This window comes from Mesocricetus auratus, unplaced genomic scaffold (assembly GCF_017639785.1).
Source record: "Mesocricetus auratus isolate SY011 unplaced genomic scaffold, BCM_Maur_2.0 Super-Scaffold_100014, whole genome shotgun sequence".
Lineage (NCBI taxonomy): Eukaryota > Metazoa > Chordata > Mammalia > Rodentia > Cricetidae > Mesocricetus > Mesocricetus auratus.
In genome coordinates this window covers 51,709,278-51,733,609 of record NW_024429197.1, presented here as the reverse complement: position 1 = coordinate 51,733,609, position 24,332 = coordinate 51,709,278, and the positions used below count along the sequence as shown (strand labels likewise).

The 24,332-nt window shown below is 45.2% G+C and overlaps 1 protein-coding gene across 7 annotated transcripts; it reads right to left on the bottom strand.

Annotated features, from left to right (window-relative positions):
* Positions 1–21,067, bottom strand: Plin2 (perilipin 2). 7 transcript variants are annotated; one of them, XR_005881372.1, is made up of 11 exons: positions 20,209–20,231; positions 19,760–19,817; positions 19,482–19,677; positions 17,353–17,435; positions 14,757–15,042; positions 12,868–13,049; positions 11,710–11,844; positions 10,563–10,853; positions 5,518–5,695; positions 909–956; positions 117–275 (listed from the first exon to the last, which is right to left on the bottom strand). XR_005881372.1 is itself a non-coding variant. In XM_040757198.1 (10 exons), exons 2-10 carry the CDS (start codon positions 19,787–19,789, stop codon positions 195–197), a joined length of 1,332 nt encoding a protein of 443 aa, XP_040613132.1. In that variant the 5' UTR covers positions 19,790–19,817; positions 20,928–21,067; the 3' UTR covers positions 1–194. The 7 variants fall into 7 exon arrangements, 5 of the variants coding, with proteins under 5 accessions (XP_040613132.1, XP_040613128.1, XP_040613133.1 ...); XR_005881373.1 differs by lacking the exon at positions 909–956 and having other exon boundaries at positions 1–275; XM_040757198.1 differs by lacking the exons at positions 5,518–5,695; positions 20,209–20,231 and adding an exon at positions 20,928–21,067 and having other exon boundaries at positions 1–275.
* Positions 21,068–24,332: the final 3,265 nt, after the last annotated feature.

Sequence of the window (24,332 nt, the reverse complement as noted above, 5' to 3'; positions counted from 1 at the left end):
TTATAAAAGTTCACCTTGTTCACAATTAAGATCAAAAAGCCAAAAAAAAAGTGGATTAACATTCCCCAAAGCCACAGGAATAAACACAGGTGCAAATATAAAAAACTGATACGTAATACATTTTCAACAAAGAGTCTTTCTTTATGTTGCATTTTGCCCTAAGAGAGCAAGGCTACGAGTGCGTGATTGTTGGCTCAGTCCTCCTCTTCCAAAGGTATAATATCAGGGATTTCATCGGTCTCAGATGTCAGGTCAACAGCAGTGAAGTCAAGCATCTGTAAAAGAAGAACCTTAGTTAGGGTTTCATTGCTGTGGCAACTCTTTTGTTTGGTTGGTTGGTTTTTGTTTTGTTTTTCAAGACAGGGTTTCTCCATGTGGCTTTGGAGCCTGTCCTGGAACAGGTACCTGAGGGAGTTGAAGACTATTTAGAAAAGCTACAATAAAAAAAAAAAAAAAATCCCACACTCGCTCAAAGAAAACCTAGTCCACCAGGCAGAGTCCCACCTGCAGCTCAGCCTAAGCTGGTGACTTTTTTTTTCCTTTTTAAAAAAAATTTAAATTAGAAACAAGCTTCTTTTACATGTCAATCCCAGTTCCCTCTCCCTCCCCTCCTCCCATGCCCCCCACCAACCCTCTATCCGATCCTCTAAACTGGTGACTTTAAAGTGTTTTTTTTTTTCATGAATTCTTCCCACATTGAACACCAATTATGTAATGTGAAAAATAAAAACCCAGAGATAGACACTGGGGTTCAAGCTGATGTTCAGATAAGCAAAGCAGCTAGCCACTAGCTCTTAACTCTACCTGAGATGCTGGAGTGCTGGGATTAACGGTGTGTGCCACAGCAACTCTTTAAAGAAAACATTTAATTGGGGGGGTGCCCCTTATAGTTTCAGAGATTCATGTACCGTTATCATCGTGGCGGAGAGCGTGGCAGCAAGCGGGCAGACATGGGGCTGTAAAAAACAAAAAGCAGGCGAGCTTGAACTGCACAGTATCAGGCCAGATAGAGATGCATAGACAAACCCTGCCTCCGAATGATCAAAATAAAAATGTTTATGTATGGCCTGTGGGTGTGGATGTGCATGTGCCCGCCCTTGAGACCAAAGGCTGATGTTACATGTCTTCCTCAGTCATTCTTCAACTTATTTTTTGAGTCAGAGTCTCTCACTGAAGTTCAATCTCATCTCATTGACTTGGCAGGCTGGCTGGCCAGTGGACTCCAGGATCTGCCTATTTCGTAATCCTGTCCACCCCCACCAACACAGGGGTTTCAGACCACACCACAGCTCCTGGTTTAAATATGGATGCTGGTGATCAAACTCAGGTCCTCATGCTTGTGACCCGGTCACTTTACCAACTGAGCCATCTCCCCATCCCCAGAATGGTAAATTTGAGGTGTGGTATATTGTATTCCATAACAATATGGAAAAAATGTGGGGCAAAGGGACAAGGAAAGCCTTCATCTGTTCAACAGACCCCTTATCTCTTTTGTGGTCTTCATTGTACTTTTCCCTAAGAACTTGGGAGCTGAGAGAACTGTGCATCTGAGGTACAACGTTCACTCGTTTATCCCTTAAGGTTTTCATTGAAGGAGTAACTTGCATTCTAGCTCTTCAGGAATGCTCACTTTGCAAAGGTTCTATCAACCTGAGGTTCACAGAGGCCAGCAGTGTTACAGAAATTGGTTTGGAGCATCAACCAGGAAAGCTAACTATTATGTTAGCCTTTTTAGGTTAAAAGAGACACTCATTTAGCTTTCTCTCAGAGCTATTGTTATTGGATATATATTTTAACATCCACTGAACTTTTTGCTTTTAATACTGATTCTGTTCTATTTTGCTATCTTATTAAATATTTAATAACAAAATATTTGTGTGTATGTATTTTTTTTGTGTGCGTGTGACTCCATAGCCCAGAATAGCCTCAGATTTGTAGGAGATCCTCCATGCCTGGGATTCCAGGAATGAGTCACTCACTGTGCCTGGCTCACTGTATTTATTTTTATTGAGTATAAAACTGAACATGAAGCTACAACACAAAACATATAACCAAGCCTGGCAGTGGTGGCACACGCCTGTAAATCCCAGCACTTGGGAGGCAGAGGCAGGCAGATCTCTGAGTTTGAGGCCAGCCTAGTCTACAGAGTGAGTTCCAGGACAGCCAGGGATACACAGTCCCTGTCTTGGAAAACAAAACAAAAAGATAGAAACAGGGATTTTTCTAGATGCCAAACATGAAAGCCAGCTATGGTTTTCTCCTGTCAGAGGGTTAGAATGCTACATGGGGAAAATACGCATGCTGACAACAGTAAGACATTGGAGCAAGTACCCACTCTGTTACTTAGTTCCTTTCTACCTGTATCTGAAGTATCCAACTTAGGAGGTGAAGAATAAAGCTAATATGAGCTCACTTGTGAAAGGGGATTAACAAACAGCAGTTACCTATATACCAATACATTGCCAATTCTTTGTGGAACACTGGATACTTCTCTTGCAGAGTTCCAGTCCCTAAAGCCAACAACACATCTTCCTCCACCAACACCAACATCTCCCCCAACACCTCCTCCAGCACCCCCCACCCCAGCACACACTTAAGGCTTTAGGATGCTTTAAGAGTTAAGAGTGCCATATGAACAATCCACCTTCCGTATAGCCACATCAACTGTCTCCAACCCTACTGTGAGGCTGTGTGCTCTGAAGGAAACAGGGAGGGAAGGGACAGCTGAGAGTGGCCGTCGTCTATCATGTGTGGTGGGTTTAAGTTCTAAGTTAGTGATCGTACCTGCCACCTTTGCAGGGCTCTGGGAACTGTGTCACAAACCATTTCCCAGAATTAGAAAATAAATACAAGGGAGTGGGAGATGTCTCAATGGTCAAGAGCACTGGCTGCCCCTCCTGAGGACCAGCACCCACACGGCAGCTCACAACTGTCTGTTACTCCAGTTCTAGAGCACATAACATCCTCGCAGGCAAAAAAAAAAAAAAAATGCACATGAAATAAAAATAAATTAAAAAAAGAAAATAGGCTGGGCGTTGGTGACGCATGCCTTTAATCAGGAGGCAGAGGCCAGCCTGGTATACAGAGCGAGTTCCAGGACAGCCTCCAAAACAATAGAGAAATCCTGTCTCAAAAACTCAAAGCAAAAAAAAAAAAAAAAAAAAAAAAAAAAAGATACTTGTTTCATGGTCATGGACAAGCATTTATGCACTGTCAATGCAGAACTGTAAGAAGTGTTTTTCTGAAAATGCCTATCAGTGATGGAAGGTGGAGTCAGTATGACATGCACACTGTGACATTAATGATGTAGCCAGAGATGGATATTTTTTGCAGGCGGTTCACCATGCAACCCCTAGGGGGCACCATTCAGACAATGCACAGCACAGCTGCACATATTTGTTACCACAAATTTCCAGAAGATGGCACTAAACATAGTGAGACCATGGTGCTTTTCCTGGACAGATGATGCAACTACGGAAATGGAAATGCTAACTATAGGGATTTAATGTGTGTGCATAGTGCTAATAGTTATGACATAGGTCCAGGAATCGCTTTGGAAGTAGATTTTAAATAATGAAGCAAAGATACATAAAATTTGAGTTTGTTACATAACAGTATTTTAGATTTTTTTTTTAATTTGCACTTGTATGTGTATGTGCACGACACAGAGAGTGGGTGGAGGTCAGAGAACAGCTTGTAGGAGTCAGGTCCCTCCTTCCACAGTGTGGGTTAAGGTACTGACTTTGTATCTTCAGGTTTGGTAGCAAGTGTCTTTACCAGCTGAGTCATCTTGCTGGCCTGTAGTTTAGATATATAATGCAATAATAATGATAATAATATTTGAGGAAACCTCTCCTCAATCTTTAATGGGCGGTGTATGAGCTTGAGGGTGTGCTTGCAGGAGCCCTTAGTTCTGCCTGACTTGTTTTACCTTTACCGAACAATTAGCAACAGCTGAGTGGGCTGACGCACACCTAACTGCCCCCACTCACGTGCCCTAAGTGGGGCGCTCTGCAGAGCAGTGCAATGGCAGAGTCCATATCTTACACTCTCAGGAAGCCGCACACACCCCATATATATGCTACTTCTATATTCAAATTCTTTCCACCTGGCAAGTTTACAGAGCAGGTCTCTTCAGAATCAGCCCAGAATGCAGGCAGTTATAATCTTGCATCTGGCTCACCCCAACAGAACTTTCACGAAACGAGTACCAGGCTAAAGGTCTAGGGGGTCCACTTTCTATGAAGACTGGGCTGTTGTGTGAGATACACCGCTTCTTTGTAGCCCCCTGTTGAAGACAGTGTGAGAGAGGACTCTCCGGTGGGCATGATGACACATTCTGTAGTCCTGACACTGAGACTGAGGAACGTGGAGACTGAGTTTGGTACACACTGAGTTCAAAGCCAGACTGGCTACCTAGCAAAACCTTGTCATGAAAAAAGAAAGGAAAGAACTTCACTTAACTGTCTGCCCCACTCTGAAACATAAACATCTTGCTTCACCCTGATTTCCTGCCACTTGAAGTGGTCAACTAGCTGACATCTTTCTGAGTATGTGTTGTGCCAATCATCATTCCTACCTATCAAATTCAGCAGCGGGCAGATGGGCAGGCCTCCTGCCATTTTCACTAAGTGAGGGTGAGATTCCAACTTGGTCTTTTCCTCCTGAACCCTACTCCTGCCTCACAGCTCTGCCCCAGGTGGATGGTGAATTTAAATTACAAGGCTTCCTCAACTTGCCAAAATGGTTTGCAAGGCCCATATAATCCTATTACTCAGTAGTCTAGGGCTGGAGGTCTGCCATGAATCTGAGGCTATCTCAGAAAGAGTTAAGTTAGTAACTTTTTTTTTTTTTTTCGAGACAGGGTTTCTCTGTGGCTTTGGAGGCTGTCCTGGAACTCGCTTGGTAGTCCAGGCTGGTCTCGAACTTACAGAGATCCGCCTGCCTCTGCCTCCCAAGTGCTGGGATTAAAGGCGTTAACTTCTACACACAGGGCATGAGGATGGTATCAGAATCTCAGAAGGGGCAAGAGGAGTAAGAAACATCTTTACCATGAAGGCATTTTAAAATGTGACAGAATATCCTGTATCACAGAAAACCTCTGTGGAAAGTGTATACCGATAGCCTGGAGGTTTCCTTGAGACAAAAGCAGTAAACACATAAGCTTACTGGGTCAAAGACACATCAAAAGACCATCACAGATAAAGGCCTCAGCATAGAGGCCTGGAATATCCTGGAACTGGATCAGATCTGAGATCTAACTGGCCCTGTCCCGAGGCAGCCAAGAAAGTCCAGCTGGTGAGAGAGCATTTCCCTCCTCCACATCTGCTCTTCCAGGCGCCAATTAGGCTGCACATTAAAGATCTGTTCTCCTTCCTCTTCTTAATACTCTAAAAGGGGCATCAAGCATAATTCAGATTTTAGATTCTCTTTTACTTCACTAGCTCCTTGGCACCTTACATATCTTACCAAAGGAGGTGTGTTTTCCTTAATCATGTTCTGGTATTATGTACTTACCTGAGCTGGCCAGTTAGACATACTACATGTCATTGTGCCATGGATGCTGTGCTCACACCTCTAGTCCAAGCTCGTGAAGAACCTGCAGATGGGTGTAGCGGTTTCTGTCCACTACAGTCTGAGCTCTTGGGGGAAGCTGAGGCGAAAGTCTGCTGGAGTCCAAGAGCTTGAGTTTAGTCTGGGAAACATAATAAGACTCTTGTCTCTGGAATTTTTTTTTTTTAAGACAGGATCTCTGTGTGTGGCCCTGGCTATCCTGGTACTCACTCTGTAGACCAGACTGACATTGAACTCAGAGATCTACCTGCCTCTGCCTCCCAAGTGCTGGGACTAAAGGCTTGCACTACCATACCCAGCTGAAATAAAAGATTTTTAAAGGCACCCCTATCCTCAATATTTAACGTTTATCCTTAGAAGCACCACAGATCTGTAAAAGATGAGAAAGCTAAAGAGGCTAACAGCCAGCACTCCATATTCTCTTGAGATGTTTGCACAGGTTAGCCCACCAAAGCTCATGCAGCTATGACTCTCTGTCCTGACCTAGTAAGACACCCTGTTAGGATATCTGTTAAAACTAAAGTTTCTGTCAGTTTATGCCACGATGAAGCTATAAGATTTGAAGACACCAAATACTGATAAGCCAATTGAAGCTTGCATGCTTGCACAAATTCTCTACAGAAAGACACAGGCAGACAAAACCACAACGAGTGTTCACAGGTTGTGACAAGCAGCAGAGCTCCTTCTATAAGTCGTCTGAATTATGGTCTGGCTTTGCTGCTTTGTTTTTGAGACAAAGGTTTCTCTGTGGTTCTGGCTGTTCTGGAACACCTTAGACCTTTCTGGCCTTGAACTCAGAAATATGCCTGCCTCTGCCTCCAGGGTGCTGGGGCTAAAGGCGTGTGGCCACCACCTCCAGCTCTAGTCTGCATTCTGTTGCTCAAGAAGAATGAATCTCAGAACTGTCTCCTTTTCATAATCAATTTAATTAGCACTGAAACTCTTGTCATGGAGAAACACAAGAGTATACATTCAGAATTAAGCATTAGGACACATGCCTATATTCTCAGTCCCCAGGAGATTGAAGGAAGCCAGAGCTGTGTAGCAAGATCAGTTTCAAAAAGAAAAAGCATGCATGGAGTTATTACATATGAATTCTCCAAGCCATGTGTATACCACACACTGACAGTTCCTGTACTCTGAAGGCTGATGGGGAACATTGCTTGAGTCCAGAAGTTAGACCAGCTTGGGTGGCACAATAAGACCCCACTCAGAAAAAAAAAAAAGACAAAAACAACAACAAAAAACAAAAACCACGTGGTCAGTGAGATAACTCAGAAGGTAAAAGTACTTGCTGCCAAGTCTGATGAACTGACTTTGATGGGGAACCCACACAGTAGGTGTGGGTAAGAACCCACAAATTGTCCTGTAATTTCTATGTCCATTGTGGCACCCATACACCCACACTAAATCAAATAAATGTAAAAAGGATTTTATACCCATAAATACAATTGTTCTTATCAATTGAAATAAACTATCCACATACTTCTGAGGCACAGAATGGAAAGATTATGACTAATTTGAACTAAGGAAAAAAATTAAGAAGCAAAGACCTATGAGTAATCTACCTTTCCTGAAGCCGAAAGGTCTGTAACTGCCAAACAAAGGCAGCGGCCAGGAAGCCAGCAAGTCCCAGCACCCCATCAAGGACACAGGTAAAGTTACACGCTCTGTCTTATTTTCATGGGAAGTCATGAACCAGGACAGAGACTGCCTTCTTAGAATTCATTCTAGTGAAGGGCAGCCCTGCTTGCTTCTTAGCATAACCGGCAGCTGTGTGGCTCTAGAATTTGCTTTCCTTCTTTCTTTCTTTCTTTTTTTTTTTGAACATTCTATTTTTAAGATACTACCTTATACACAGGGGTATTTTGTTTGATGGTATATATGTGTACCATGTGCATATAATGTCCACGGTGATTAGAAGAGGCCATCAGATCCCCTGGAACTAAGTTACCAGCTGCTGTAAGCCTTCATGTGGCTACTAGGAATGGAAATCAGGTCCTCTGCAAGAGTAACCAGTGCTCTTAACCAGTAAGGCATCTCTTCAGCCCTGAAGTTGGCTGCCTTGAAAATGTTTTTTGGTTTTTGGGTTTTGGTTTTTTTTTTTTTTTAGATAACATGTAGTTTAGGCTGTCCCTGAACTTTCTTTGTAGGCACGGATGAGCTTGAACTTCAGCTTTTCCTGCTGGCACTCCAAAATGCTAGGATTACAGGAGTGAGCACACCTCGTTTTTGAGTGTTACAGATTGAACCCGGCCAGGGTTTGGTGCATGCCAGGAAAGCATTCTACCAGCTGAACTACATCCTCAGCCTTGTACTTACAGTTTTGAAAGTCTTATGAGACTGCAGCTCTGTTACAAGGAGACTCATGAGCAGTTCTAAACAACAGGTCACCCTTAAAGGGACTAGAAGCTTGGCTACCATAGACAGATTGCTTAGAATTCTTACTCCTAATTATCCTCACATGGCTTTCTATGGGCACCTCACCAAGGACTGAAATTGTTTTCTCACAGGAATAGCCCAGCCAGTTATCCAAGCAAGTGGACAATGAGTCTCTTATAACTTACTTTTTAACTGGGCTCTTGGCAAAAAAAAAAAAAAAAAAAAACCTCTTTTGGGGAAAGTGATGCAAACCACTAAAATTGCTTCATATCCTTCTTTATTCCTTTTCAGCAAAGCAGCTCCCTGTAGCCAGACCTTTTTTTACTGGCTTAAAAATCCCTTCGGGGCAGGGTGATTGGAGAGAAGGCCCAGCTGTAGAGAGCTCTGGCTTTTTCTCTTGCACAGGACCAGGGATTTGACTCCTGGGCACCCACATGTTGGCTCATAATTGTAACTCCAGTTCCATGGGACCCAATGTCCTCTTCTGACAAGTGTCATACATGCACACAGTGCACATACATACAAAGAGGCAAAACACTCAAACACACACAATAAATCTAAAGAAAGTGTTTTTTAAAAAACCTCTCAGGGGTCTGGAGAGATGGCTCAGAGGTTAAGAGCACTCGCTGCTCTTCCAGAAGTCCTGAGTTCAATTCCCAGCACCTGAAATGAGATCTGGTGCCCTATTCTGGCCTGCAGGGATACATGCAGGCAGAACACTGTATACATAATAAATAAAAAATAAATAAATAAAAACTCTCAGATAAGCTGGGCAGTGGTGGTGCACGCCTTTAATCCCAGCACTCAGGAGGCAGAGGCAGGGGGTCTTGTGAGTTCGAGGCCAGCCTGGTCTACAGGGCAAGTTCCAGGACAGCCTCCAAAACAATATAGAGAAACCCTGTCTCAAAAAAAATTCTAATAACACACAAGCAATTTTTTCCTTTATGTTTTCTGAAACAGGGCCTCGTATAGCCCAGGTCTCCAAACTAGGAGATGGTACTGCCTCTGCCTCTGGAGTTCTGGGCCACATCACCTCATTGTCACACTGGGACTATTCTTGAGCTTCGAGTCTCTTGTCTCTCTCCTACACACTAAGACTAGAGGCCACCATGGCACCATACCCTGCTTTTTTGTTTTGAGTTTTTATTTTTCCGGGTTCGAAAGTGTGTACAGAGAAGTGTGCCCATAGACTGTTTCTGGCTTTTTTAGATAGTATCATGCCTTTCTTTCTTCTTCTTTTTCCTTATTTATTTTATGTGAATGGGTGTTCTGCCTACATGTGTGTTGGATCCCCTTGGGACTGGACCTACAGCTCTGAACTAACATGTATGTGCTGGGAATTAAACCCAACTAGTGCTCTTACCCTTGAGCCATCTCTCTAGTCCCCTCCAACTTTTTGCAATTTATTTAAAAAAAAAAAAGATACTCCACACCTTTTTTGTGTTTTTGTTTTGGACACAGGGTTTCTCTTTGTAGCTCTGGCTGTCCTAGAATTTGCTATGTAGACCAGGTTACCTTCAAACTTAGAGATTCACCTGCCTCTGCCTTCTGAATGCTGGGAAAAGACATGCACCACCATCCCCTGGCCTGTGTGTGTGTGTCTGTGTGGTGTGTGTGTGTCTGTGTCTGTGTGTGGTGCGTGTGTGCATTCTTGTGCATAAGGAACTCAGAGAACAACGTTCAGAGTCAGTTCTCTCCCTTGAACCCACATCATTAGACTCGGCAGCTGGCACCTTTACCCACTGAGCCCTTTTACTGACCCTTTATTACTTCTATGGGGGGCTTCCCTGCTGCCCAGGCTGCTCTCTAATCCCTGGTTTCAAGTGGTCCTCCCCCATCACCCTTCTGAGCAGCAGTAACAATGCGTCCAGCCTCATATTAGCTTTGGATTTGTTTGAAATCCTCGGATCAGATTTTTGTCTCCCAATGCTATGGCCCTGCTGAACTCCCCAACAGGCCAACTGGAATTCACGTATGTGCTTAACAATGTCATGCAGATCAGGCAGGTCAAGGGAAGCAACACACAAAGCCCACATGACATAAAAGTGCTCCATCCTGCTATGAATTTTATTGAGTCCAAAGGCGGCATTTCTTCATAGGGAATTAAAAAAAAAAACTAATTCAAGTTGCACAAGCATGTGCCTTGAGATGAACAAAGATGAAGCCTGCTCAGAATACACAGGAGCAGAGGTCAGGTCAGAGCAGAAGCCACACGAATGAATCTTTATTCAGTAGACAGACATTTACAGCCGATAGCACAAAGGCCACAGACAAGACTGTGTAAGTACACCTGGCTAGGTCTCATGTGCCTAATACATTCCCATTTGCCAGCCAGGGAAAAGGAACTCAGGTGCTAACGCTTTACAGCTCTTAATTCGGCCGCTAATGACCATAGTGAGGACCTCTGCACGAACTAGCTGCTTTTCCAACCTAAAGTCACCTATTGGGTTAATTTCAAAATAGCAAAAGGTGTCACGTGGCTGCAGCGTGCACTGGTGACAAGGACAGGTTTAGTGAGTTCTGAGCTGGGGCTGCTGGACCTCCAGGCTGGTCTTGTTCACCTCTGCACTCTGAGACTCAGCAGACTGAGGATAAAAGGGACCTACCAGCCAGTTGAGAGGCGTGTTGTTAACAAGGTAATCCATCACATCATCTAGGGATTCCTTCATTTTCTGCAGCTGCCCCTTGCTAGAAGTGAGGACGCCATCAGACACTTCCTTAAAGGAGGCAGCATTGCGGAACACTGAATAGATATCACCCGCCATCACCCCCAAGTGGCTGGCCTGGTCCTGGACATTCTGTGGTAGCCCTTGGACGTTGGACAGGAGAGTCTGGCATGTCGTCTGGAGCTGCTGGGTCAGGTTGCGGGCGATAGCCAGAGTATGTGACTCGATGTGCTAAAAATAAAACAAACTCATGAATCAGCCGTAGATCCAATGGTACTACGTATGATTTAGCCCAAACACAGCATGCTGGCTGTATATCCACGCAGACATCCAAGACTCTTGCAGCTGCTTTGACTGCTGAGTGTTTGCTTCTTTTTCCCCAGGGAGGAATGCTCTGTCACTGAGCTAAGCCCCCAACCAATTTGATTTTTTTAATAACCCTTGTAACGATACTGTATACAGCAGCACTAATCATATTTCGCAGCTAGGAACATATGTTTAGAGTTTAAGTAATTCACTCTACTAATAGTTGGAAAGTAGCTGGGTGGGAGATTTGAACTCGTGACTGCAAATATCACCTTAAAATGAAGAACAGCAAACAGGGGACAGCAGACACCAAAACATACACTCCCTGTCGTTATCTTCATGAACGAACAATTGATACTGATTTCAGAGTCACACTGGCACGGGGGACACAAAGAACCATTTCGCACGACTACATTGAGCTAGCTCTAGGACGTTAGCACTGCTCTTTCACTGGCTTACTGTCAGTTCTCGGCTGCGTCCTGATCTTTTCCAGAAGTCACCTGACTCACCCATTCCAAGGCAGGAGCTTGCACCACTGAGCTACACCTCAGCCCGCTCCTTACTTCTAAAAGTAATATTTAAACTACGTTTATTGTGAGCACTTATGCAGAGGTGAAAGGAGAACCTGAGGGACTTGGTTACCTCCTTTTACCATGTGGGTCCCATGGCACCCTTCTCTGCTTACCCATCTCACCAGCCCCTCTCTTTATTTATTTACTCCCGGATAGGCGTAGGCAGGCCTTGAACCTGTTATCCTGTGAGGATTCGTGGGGAAACTTACCTCAGCACAGTGCGACTCATCAGTGTCATCGTAGCCGATGCTTCTCTTCCACTCCACCCACGAGTCGTAGAGCTTATCCTGAGCGTCGTGGATTTTCTGGTTGGCACTGTGCATGTTTTTCCTGGCGAATTCAATCTGTGATGAAACAAAACAGGTGAGCACGGCCATCTCCCTTCCTTTCCCGTCTGCTCGCAGCTCCGCAGTGGACACAGGTAGCATAGATGCCACGATTGCTGGAAGAGCTTAATGATAATAGTGGCAGTTGCTTATCCAATTGGCAGTAAGCCAAGCAGCAGTAGCTAGCTAGCTCTTCATTGCCTGTGTGCAACTATTAAACTGCTGGTGCCAAATGTGTGTCCTGTTTAGGACAGGTAAAACGTAATAGAGTTTATATTTGCACGAAGGGTAAATGAGAATTAGAAGAAGAAAAAGGCATGGGGAAAACAGCGGAAAAAGACCAGGCATGTGGTACATGTCTGAAATCCCAGCCCTCGGGAGGCAGAGGCAAGAGAATTGCTACAAGTCTGAAACGAGCTTGGTCTGTGTATCAAGTTCTGGGCCAGCCTGAACTACACAGCAAGACTTTGTCTCAAAAACAAAGAAAAAAAAAAAAAAAGAGGAAGAGAACTCAGCCTTCCTCTTCCGTGTCACCAGCCACGTGTTCTTCCAAGAAGAAACTGGCATTCAGCACTGTACATGTATTCTTTGGAGATCTTTAGTGGCCGCACAATAGTCCATTGTGATATATTGCCCAAACGCACCCCTACCATTGCTGTGCACTGTTAGTGTCTCTTCCAACTATGAAGTGAAAGACTTATCTGAAAGGCAAATTTCTAAGAGGAAAACTGCTCAAGATATACATTTATTGCTTCCTAGAATATCCCGACTTTTTGTTTGTTTAGCGTTTTTTGTTTGTTTGTTTTCTGAGACAAAGTCTTGCTTAGTCCTAGCTGTCCCAGAATGTGAGATGTAGACCAGGCTAGCCTCAAACTCAGATACCCACTACCTCTCCCTCCCTGAGAGATCTAGTTTTACTTCCTTCCCTAGAACCATCTGAGCACGATCCACTTTTCCACTGGGCTATTCATAATACAACACTGAAATTCTTGAATTTCCTAAGTATGCCGACTCCCATCCTTAAAAGGTCAGGGCACTCACCAGATGGACAGTGGAGTGGAGTTGAGAAATGGTCTCCTGGCTCTTTTGTTTGGCATCTTTAACCCTGCTGAGAGCCTGCTGATAGGCCCGGGAGCGGAGCTTGGTGGACAGGGACCCCAGTCTTACGTAGTAACTGGGCTTCTGAACCACATCAAATCCTTCCACCTTTTTTGCCTCTGTCTCTGGAAATAAGACAAAAAGGAAAAGAGGAAATAAACAAGGGATCTCAGCTGTGATCCCAACAAAGACGTTTCAATTCCCTGAGAACGTTCACCTCCACCCTGACGTACTACTGTATCTGTTATACATTTACACATACCTACCTACCTACAGACATACGTGTGTTTACACAGACCCTGGTATATAGTACAAGTAGGAATGCTAACTAAGGACCACTAACCACTAAAGCTGTTCTCAAACTTGCTATATAACCAAGAATGGCTCGAAACTTTTTAAGGTTTGTTTTTTTTTATTTTTAGTCTGTGTGTATGAGCATTTTGCCTCCATGTACATCAGTGTATCACACGTGTGTGTGGCGCTAGATCCCCTGGAACTGTAGTTAGGCAGTTGTGAACGCCCATGTGAGTCCTGAAAACTGAACCCAGGTTCTTCTACTGAGCCATTTCTTCAGACCCTGGCTCCTGCTTCTGCCCCCCTAGTGCTGGCATAGCCTTCATAACCCTGCCTTTTGTCTTTTGTTTTTTTGAGATGTGTTCACTACGAAACCCTGGCTGGTCTGGAACTTGCAATGTGGACACCTCTAATACCAGCACTTAGGAGACGGAGGCAGAAAGATCAGGAGTTCATCTACCTAGTGAGTCTGAGGCAGGCTTGGGTGCTTCCAGACCCTATCTCAGTAAATAAATAAATAAATAAATAAATGACAAGAGTGTGGTACAGACTGAAGGATCAAAGTCATCCTCATCTACATAGTAAGTTCAAGGCCAGCTTGGGTTAGGTGAGACCCTGTATTAACAGGGGAAAAAAAAATTGAAGGCCAGAAATAGGGTTCACCACTAAGCCTGGTGACCTGAGTTTGGTCCCCAGCACCCACACTGTGGTGGTTTGAATGAGAATGGCCAGAGGCTTTTTGGTTGAATACTTGGTCACCAGTTGCTGGAACTGTGTGGGAAGGATTAAGAGGTGTGGCCTTGAGAGAGCAGGTATGTCATAGTGCAGGCTTTGGGGTTTCAAAAGACTGGTGCTATTCCCACACGGGCTTTCTCCACCTCTAGCCTGCTGATCAAGATATGAGCTCTTGAGTCCGGCTGGTGGTGGTGGTGGTGGTGGTGGTGGTGGTGGTGGTGGTGGTGGCGGCGGCGGCGGCGGCACACACCTTTAATCCCAGGACTTGAGAGGCAGAGGCAGGTGGATCTCTGTGAGTTCAAAGACCAGCCAGTTCCAGGACAGCCTCCAAAGCTACACAGGGAAACCATGTCTCGAAAAAACAAAAACAAAAATGTGTGAGCTCTCTGCTGACACCATGCTGTTGCTCCACCGTCATGGCCTCTAACTCTCATGACAGTCCAATTAAACACTTTCTTCAATAGTTGCCTCAATCATGGTGTTTTGAACAGCAATACAACAATGACTGAAGACAGAACAAGCCCCTGCAACTTGCCCTTTGTCTTCTGCATGTATACCACACACAAAATTAAATATAACTTGATTAAGTAATTAATTAATTAAAGGTTAAGGGTAGCTTTGGGCTGGTTACAGTGGTGCACACTTATCCCTGTACTCCAGAGGTAGACAGTCACAGTTCAAGGCCAACCTGGTCTACATGGAGAATTATAGGCCAGCCAGGGCCACATAGTGAGACGTGTCTCTAAATAAATGAAGTTTTTAAAAGGGAATCAAAAATAACTTCAGCATAAAGGCGCCATTACCTAGTTCCTCCTGAGTGAGAGGGAGGTACTGGTCTACCAGCAGCTCTGACTTGGCAAGTGCATTTTCTACTCCACTGCTCACAAGCTGCACCACCCGACTCCCCAACACTGTGTTGATGCTGCCGTTGACCACAGACTTGGTCCTCTCCACACTGCCAGTAACTGCTCCTTTGGTCTTATCTACCATCCCGGTGAGAGTGCTGGCTACAGAATCCTTGGCCCCCGCCACAGTAGTCGTTACTGCATCTTTCGCCCCAGCTACAGCGCCTTTGGCATTGGCAACAATCTGTAAGAATCAAAACAGAAAAGCAGGTTTATGAGAAAAATGTGTGAATACACACTTACGCTTTTACAAAGGCTGCGTAGTTAAGGATGGGCTGAACACGACCTTTGACTCCCAGACTTAAGCATGGAATTAAGATTCAATGAGGCTAAATGTCTCCGTCAGGTCTCTTTGTTCTATCATCCACCCACTCCTTAAGGATTGTTAGATATGCAAATAAAATAAATAAACATGAAATCAATCAATTTGTTTGAGGCAAGTTGTTTTAGTTTTGGTTGTTCTTGTTTGAGACAGGGTCTCACACTATACTGCCCTTGCTGGCCTGGAGCTCAGATCCAATTGACTCTGTCTCCTGAGATTAAAGGCGTGCGCCACCGTGGTTGGCTTTGTGCATTAATAATTTATCTTAGAATCCTGAGAGGCCAGCCTGGTCTACGGTCAAGGCTATGAGGAGAAATTGCCTCAAAAACTAAACACAAAAAAAGAAAAAAGAAAAAAATTATCTTAGGGCTAGTAAGATGGCCAAGCAGACAAAAGGAAGTGCTACTGAGCCCGGAAAAAACTGAGCTCCACCCCTGGGACTCACATGGCGGAAGGAGAGAACCAGCTCCCTCAAGCTGTCTTCTGACCTCCACCCATGCACTGTGGCACGGATGTCCCCTTTACTCTATAAAAAGTTAGCTTACATTCAATATTTTTCAAAACTTTTATCTTATATGCTAGGTATGATGGCTCATGCTTATAATCCCAGCACTCTAGAGGCTGAGGCTAAAGTGAGTTCCGATACCCAAAGAAACTTTGACTCAAAACCAAAATTCTCAGCAGCTTCTGCCCTATCCCCCAAAAGAACAATCCAGAAAATGTTCACCATGTTACATTTGCGTATAGGCAAAAGTAGAAAAAAAGCCACTGGAGAAGGGTGGCAGGCTGGGAATGTAGCTCAGTTAGTATTTAAACATGAAACACTGGTAAAAAGTGGGCATGGTAGTCTACAAGCCTATAGCTCCAGCACTTGCAAGGCAAAGGCAGGAGGATCAGAAGCTTAATGTCATCCCTACCTACAAAGGGAGTTCAAGGACAGCCTAGGCTAAGAGACCCTATAACCCCCGCCCCCCAAGACAAAAACGGAAAATTATTACCTATTGGTGAGATTATATAACTTTAGATAGCTCATTCAGAAGTCACACCATTCCAGAAAGGAAACTACAGACCAAGCTGAACTTGGTCCTCTAGGTCCTGGTACTTAAGGGTTGTCTAGGTTAAAGGGAAGAATGATAGGGGGTAGAGAACACGGCAAGAGATACAGGGGAGAGTGGCACATAGTCACAAGGAACAAAACCAGTTTACGAAGCTTTTGGTTTAATATCCCAACCTGATTTTTTTATGTAGTTTCAAATACAATGAGTTGGCTATTTTTGTTGTGGTTTTGCAGGTCAAACTCGGGGCCTTATACACACTAGACAAGTAATGAGCTATAACCCCAGTTCTTGTTATGCTGGATATTATAGGCAAGTCATCAACCCCACCATCTTTTTTTTTTTTTTGAGAAAGGGTCTAGCCCTACTGGCCAAGAACTTATTATATAGACCAGGTTGGCCTTGAATTCACAGAGATCAGCCTGCCTCTACTTTGAACCCTGTGACTCAAGTAACGCACCACTATACTAGCCAATCATTCATCAAAATTTAAATCCCCCAAATGGAAAAAAATTCCTATCCTTACTTTATGTTGCCATAAGCAACTTAGGTGAAAATTTCAGAGACATATATAAAATCATTCTAAAAGTTGTACACTAAGCTCATCTATTTAAATGGTGAAAGACGCAGCCTGGATTCCCCCTGGCTATCATTTGTGTAATGCTGTATTCTTAACCAGAAAGAAAAATTTGGGGTATTATCTGAACTACAGCATCTCTAGGATGGGTGAGGCAATCTGTTTGCCAACACTGGCTAGCTGTACCATACACATGGGGTTCCTACTAGTGTTGCACAAAGCCAGCCCAGACCAGCTCACCGTTGTGTCTGCATCCAGCACCATATGGAATCAGTTATTTAAGAGCAGTTTACAGAGGGAACCAAGTTACAAGACTGACCTAAAAGCATTCTAACCAAAAGTGGCAGTTCCTCTCTGCATCTTGGACTTAAAATCCCGCAGCAGTTTAGGAAGTCAGGCAGCAGCCATGACTCCTCCAAAACCACACCCAGCTCGAATTTTAAGGGCAAGCTATTTGTGTGTTTGTGGCATACACAGCCTGGGCTAAAGAGAATACGAATGCACGCCAAGCAGCAAGCCTCAACACTGTCCCAAGCTCACCTCAGTTGTTGGCTGGTTCAGAATAGGCAGTCTCTCCTCGATCTTGTCTAGCCCCTTGCAGGCATAGGAATTGGCAACAGCAACTGCAGGAAACATAGGAAACACAGGGAAATGGTCACTGTAGGTACGGAACACACAACACACACACACACACACACACACACACACACACACACACACACACACACACGATAATACCTTAGGGCTTTATTTAGCCTTATTACAAAAACAGCAAGGATGCAGTTTTTGTTTTTCTTAAAAGCACAGAACCTGCTTCCTGGTTTCTCTAGCTCTGACAGGAGGAAATTAGGCAGGTTGCTGGCAACTTCCCTCCAGTGACAGGTAAGTAAGGGGTTGAACAGGAAAAGCACCTAAGGAAGAAGCCCTCCATGTCAGGGACAGAGTAAGCAAGCTTCCACTGAACCCTCACTCAGGAAATAAAGTAACTGAAAACTCTCAAACTTCACATTTCCAGGCTGGGTTGATCCCCATTTATTTCAGTACACAGCGATACATTTTGGGATCTCACCAGGGAACAATAGCCCCCTGGATCTCCCTAACAAAGCCCAGACTGCAGACTAAGCTTCCCCCTTAAAGACCGCAGGCCAAGTATTCACACCAAATCCATTTGAGAATCAGCATTGTTGGGATAGCTTCTCAAAGGATCCAAGGTGTTGTGGAATAATCTTTTTGTGATGTCATATCACTCTGATTGGTTTAATAAAAAGCTGAATGACCAATAGTTAGGCAGGATTTTCTGGGCAGAGTGGATGCTAGGAAGAGGGCAGCTGCCAGTCAGACACGGAGGAAATAGGAAAGTAGCATAGGCAGTTCAGAGTAACGGTAATAAAGTAATTTAATTATTAATTGAAGGTAGTAAATTAATAGGAATGTGCTAATTAAGTTATAAGGACTAGTTAGAAACAAGCCTAAGCTATCGACCGAGCTCTCATAGTTAATAAGTCTCTGTGTTGTTTGGGAGCTGGCTGATGGAACAGAGAAAGACTAGCTACACCAGCACTCAGGAGGCAGAGGCAAGCAGATCTTTGTGAGACCAGCCTGGTCTACAGAGTGAGTTCCAGGACAGCCTCCAAAACCACAGAGAAACCCTGTCTCAGGTAAAAAAAAAAAAAAAAAAAAGAACTAGAGTTATAGATAGTTGTGAGTCGCCATGTGGGTGCTAAGAATCTCACCAAGATTGTCTAGAACAGTCAGTGCTCTTAACCCTCAATCATCTCTCCAGCCCCAATTCCTCTGAAATCTAAACATTATTAAAGACCCAGCCAGCAATTCTACTCCTAAACACATACTAACAAAACTGAAAATATTCACCCTAAAATGTGTACATAAATATGTTCACAGAGCTTCATTCATCACCTTCCCACAGGAGAAGCTACCTCAATGTCCATCATCTGATGAGTGGATAAAATGTCGGGGCTAGGGAGATAGCTTGGTGTTAAAGCACTTATCACAATAGCCTGAAGACCACAGTTCAGATCCCCAGATCCACATAGCGTGAGTTGCAAGCCCTTTGTAATTACAGTCTCTGCAGAACCAGGAGACCCGGAGAACAAACAGGCTAGCCTCAGTAGCCATGTCAGTGAGTTATTGTCTTTGATTGACTCTACCTCAAAAGTAAGTGATCCAGGGTGATTCCTGGCATCAGTCTCACACCCCCACGTGTCTCCACACACCAACACACTCTGACATAAAAAAGGGGGGAGGATTGCTGTCCTGGCTAGTTTTTATGTCATCTTGACACAAGCTAGAGTCGTCAGAGAGGAGGGAACCTAACTGAGAAAATGCCTTCATAAAGTAGGGCTGTACCCAAGCCTGTAGGCATTTTCTTAATTAGTGATTGATGGGGGAGGGCCCAGTCCATTGTGGGGGGGCACCTCTGAGTTGGTGGTCCTGGGTTCTATGAGCCACCATGCCTGGCTGGGATGTTTCTATTAGAGTAATGTGAGTGAACATGCTACAAAGCAGTCTTTGTGACAGTGAAGGTCACTAGACAGTTTCCAGGTAGAGGCAGGATTGTGTTTCAAGGCCTGAGAGTTCCCTGGTGTTAACTTAGAACTCACACTACCTAGTCCCTTGGGTTCAATATGGACTAACAAATGTGAACTCACTTTGTGGCTCCAGCTTCTGGATGATGGGCAGCGCACTCGTCACAGCCACGGAGGTCACGGTCTTCACACCTTTCTCTGCCATCTCACACACGGATCTCAAATACGGATGCTGGTCCTTTGTACTGACATAAGCGGAGGACACCAGGTCATAGGTAGAGCTCACCAAGGGCAAATTGGCCACCCTGGTCACCACACTCTGCAATCAGAGAGAAGTGGATAGTAATGACTCAAAACAGAAGACAAAAAGGGGCCAAGAAATGGGTATTTAAAAATCATACCGGCTGTGGATCAATCGCTACCGATGCCATTGTTCCTGCTGGAGGAAAAAAAGGAAACCTGGAGAGAAAAGAAGCCGATTTCAGAACACCGGGAAGCGAGTCCTTCCCCAACCCAGGAAGGTGCTCAAGTCCCGAAAATAAAGTTTCAGTTTCCCACCCTCAAACTCAGAGCCCTCTGCAGGGCCAACAGCCTGCCGATAGGTGAGGCTCCAGAGTAGTTTAAGAACTTTCCACAGGAAAGAGTAGTCATTGACAGGCCTCCTGTCTCTTAACCCGGACACTAGAAATACCTTAGAAGGGCAGCCTGCTTTCAGAAATGCTCACAGGAAGGCAAACAATTCATTCAAACAGAAGACAGCTTGCTTCCCCCACACACCTGCCCTTGATTATTATTTTTATTTTTTCTAGACAGCGGCTCACTTTGTGACCCTGGCCAGCTTAGAACTTGCCTGCTCACAGCCTCGGGACAATCAGATACTTTAGTGTCTACCATCCGTATGAACAAGACTGAAACCAGCAGTGGACACCTTAAGCCGATTGAGCTCAAGAAAGAGTCGCTCCAGGGAATTTAGGAACGTCTCAGGACAGGCGCTGACTATAAAATTTAGCACCCTCAGTGACCCACACCCCCACGAAACTGCCCAGCAGCTGAACCTGTCCAGACACGGCTCAGCCTCTTGACAAAAGTCCCAGTTCCACAAGAAACAATTGCCCTGAAAGAGGAAGCTTCGAGCAGTAGCCAATCCATAGTGCAGCCAATAAAATAACCCTTTACAACCAATGGCGGTGCTGTAATCCCTGAGCTGAGGCAGGGTAAGAGCACGAGTTCAAGGCTAGCTTGGGCTGCAGCGAGCCCGAGGGCAGACGTCGCTGCCTAGTAAGACTCTTAAGTAATTAGGAAAACGAGATCATTCCCACTATGCAACCCCCCCCCCATGAGTACTTCTGTGTTTCTCTTTAAATAAAGCCTCTGTAGGACAAACGCAAGTTGCTCCACCACAGACCAGACGGAAATGCAGGCAGAAAGTAAACCTCTAGAACAAAAGCTAGAGCTTTCCCAAGCCAGCCCGGGACTGCCTGCGCCTGGCCACCACCCGTTGTTGGAGTCCGGAGCCCAGAGCAGGCAGAGCGGCCGCTGCTTGGGTGCCTGATCTGGTGCAGCACCTACCTAACGGCCCGGAGAGCAGAACAAAGAGCAAGTCCACACGGTTCAGCCCGCAGCACACGCAGCACACCAGCGAGGCCCGAGCGATCACTAAATACTTCCTGGTTGCCCCGCCCAGGCCTCCGCGACACGTCACAGACTAGCCTGGGGCAACTGAATCCTACACCGACAAAAACCTAGCTAGCTGGGCTGGGTCTCTGGAGCCGAGCAGCAGAAAGGTGGGAACCCTGCCTGGGCGAGAGACCCCGGCCTAATGCCAGGAGACCAGGGGCTTCCCTGGCAAAAGACTCCAGCCCAGTGCCCGGAAATCCCAGCCCAGTGCCAGGAGACCGCGAGTCCTTGGGTTAGGGTTCTTAGGTTAGGTTAGGGTTCTTGCAAGTCATGTGGCAAAGGTGCAGAACGCCTTGGGGTTTTGGAAAATGCAAACAAATTAACAAGAGCCTTCAGGAAAGAATGCTTCAAAAATGAAGCTGTGGTGCTGACCTTTTACTTTGGGCCAAGAGGGTAACAAAGATCTGTGAAATTCCAATACAATAACGACCTGTAGAGATCTCTGGTTTACTGATCTTTGGGTTTAAACAATTCAACGGATGTGGTAGAGGCTCCGCTCCCGAATGCTGGGATTAAAGGTGTGTCCCACCCCCCACCCCGCAGGCAATGCTTTTTTGGGGTGGGGGTTTAGTCAATATCTGAGGTGTTTCCACTTTGTGTAGGATGCAGGGATGTGAACTGAGTTGTTCAGTTGTGCAGACATCTGGATTCATACGGGTTCAGAGAATATCTTTCCTGGGGAAAGGCAGAGGTGCAGGCTTTCCGACTCATTGCAAGGGAAACAGGCTTAGGAAGGAAACTCTCATGCCTTAGCCATGGAGGTCTCCTGTCACCAGAGTATTGAGTAAGAGAAGCATTGAACAAGGCTTATGGAAGCTGCTTTCAGAGCTGTGGAATTTGAACTCTGAGCAGCCACATCAACCGCTTACCCAATGTTGCATGCACATGGGTGCTGCTTATTGTTTTTTCAAAGGTCCAAAGGTTCACATTGTCTCCTTAAAATGTATGCCTGGATCGATCGCCAGCAATATAAAAGACAACACTGTATAATGAAAAAAAAATGTAAGCCATAAAAATGTCTGGATATCCTGAGTGTTTTTCAAATAAGGATATTGTTTTGTGGTTTGTGTGTGTGTGTGTGTGTGTGTGTGTGTGTGTGTGTGTGTGTGTGTCTGTACCACATTCATGAAGATGCCCTTTGAGGCCAGAAGAAGACATTGGATCATTAGGAACTGAAGTTACAGGCGGTTGTGAGCCGAAGCACTAAGGAGGCTGAGGCAGAAGGATTGCTACAGTTTTTTGTTTTTTTGTTTGTTTGTTTGTTTTTTATTTTGGTTTTTTCGAGACAGGGTTTCTCTGTGGCTTTGGAGGCTGTCCTGGAACTCGCTCTGTAGACCAGGCTGGCCTCGAACTCACAGAGATCCGCCTGCCTCTGCCTCCCGAGTGCTGGGATTAAAGGCGTGCGCCACCAACACCCGGATTGCTACAGTTTGAGACCAGGCTGGGCTGCATAATGAGTACTAAGCCAACCAGGCTACATGGCAAGACCTTGTCCTCACAACCCCCTCCCCCCAAAAAAAGTCTTCTAATGATGATGATATAAAAATAAAAAAAAAGCAGTCAATTCCTTTCTTTTTGGTGCTACTCCAAGCAAATATCTGCTCTGCCCACTGTTACTCCATCCCTACCCTTATGACTTTTTCTAATCTGACCTCTGACCTCTTTTCTTGCCCTTTCCCCTACAAAAGTCCTGGTTTTAAATCTCAAGCCAGTGAGTCACTTCCCCCTCGTTAAAGTTGTGCAATTTTCCTTCTGTTTGGTTTTTTTTTTCCTAGACAGGGTTTCTCTGTGTACCACAGCTGGCTACAAACTCACAGAGATCCTCCTGCCTCTACCTCTGAGTGCTGGGATTAAAGGTGTGCACCACCACCGCCTGGCTTCCCTTCTGGTTTTATTTGCCTGGAACCAGAGTATCCTAACCCACAAAGGTTGGAACACAGCAAATTTGTGCTCCATTCTATTTGACTACTATCAGTGTGAGAACTGGGAGCCAGTGGCAAAACTAACATTCAGAAGTGGGAGGGGCCGGGCGTTGGTGGTGCACACCTTTAACCCCAGCACTCGGGAGGCAGAAGCAGGCGGATCTCTGTGAGTTCAAGGCCAGCCTGGTCTACAGAGCCAGTTCTAGGACAGCCTCCAAAACAATACAGAGAAACCCTGTCTCAAAAAGAAGAAGAAGGAGAAGGAGGAGGAGGAGGAGAAGGAGGAGGAGGAGGAGGAGGAGGAGGAGGAGGAGGAGGAGAAGGAAGAGAGGAAGAAGGAGAAGAAGGAGGAGGAGGAGAAGAGGAAGAAGAGGGAGGGCTCCATTTGAGTAGTGAGGCATTTGGGGAGAGTTTTCTATTAGGCAGATAGTGTCCAGGAACACTTCAGTCAGGATTTGGTTGGTCTTGGGTATGGTGACCTCCTGGGGCCTCATCTCTACCTATCTTAAACCTTAAACACCAATCACATTTTTATGGCCCCTGTACAGTATTTTAGTATAGAATTCCTTTGTGTCCTTCTGTCTTTTTCAGTGGAAATTCTAAGACCTTGGACCATCTCATACCCCCTACCCCCAAGCAGGACCCCCTTACTGCTGCCTTTGGAATCTCTAACTCAGAAGCCTTGCCTTGAGATTGCACTTATACAAAGTCTGTTTGTTTGACTGTCTTAAGATTTACCTTCTTTGTTTTATTGAGATAAGATCTTAACATGTAACTCTGGCTGGCCTGGAACTCCCCACTATGTAGATCAGGCTGGACTCAAACTCACAAAAATCTTTCCATCTCTGCCTCCCAAATTCTGGGATTAAAGTCGAGAACTACCATGCACGGCTACATTGCACTCTTTTTAGCATTCCTTTCTGTTTGAGAACAAAAAGTTTTGTTCTCCAGGGCTGCAGAGATAGCTCAGCAGTTAAGCACACTTGCTGCTCTTGCAGAAGACCAGAGTTCAGTTCCTGCTTACAACAAAACCACTGGCTGGGGAGATGGTCAGTCACTCAGTCAGTTGGTTGGTTGGTTGAAGAGCACTGACTGTTCCAGAGGACCGGGGTTCAATTCCCTTCCCCGACACGGCAGCTCATTGTCTAGAACTCCAGTTCCAGCTCCACTTTCACACAGACACACATGCAAACAAAACACCAAGGCACATAAAATAAAATAAAATAAAATAAAAACCCACCTGTAACCCCAGCTGCAGTGCATCCAGAGTCCCCCTTGGCCGCTCCAGGCATGTGCCCTTTGCACTAACCCACATGCACATACCCACGCACTGACACACATATACACATAACTAAGAATGAAAATCTTTACAGTT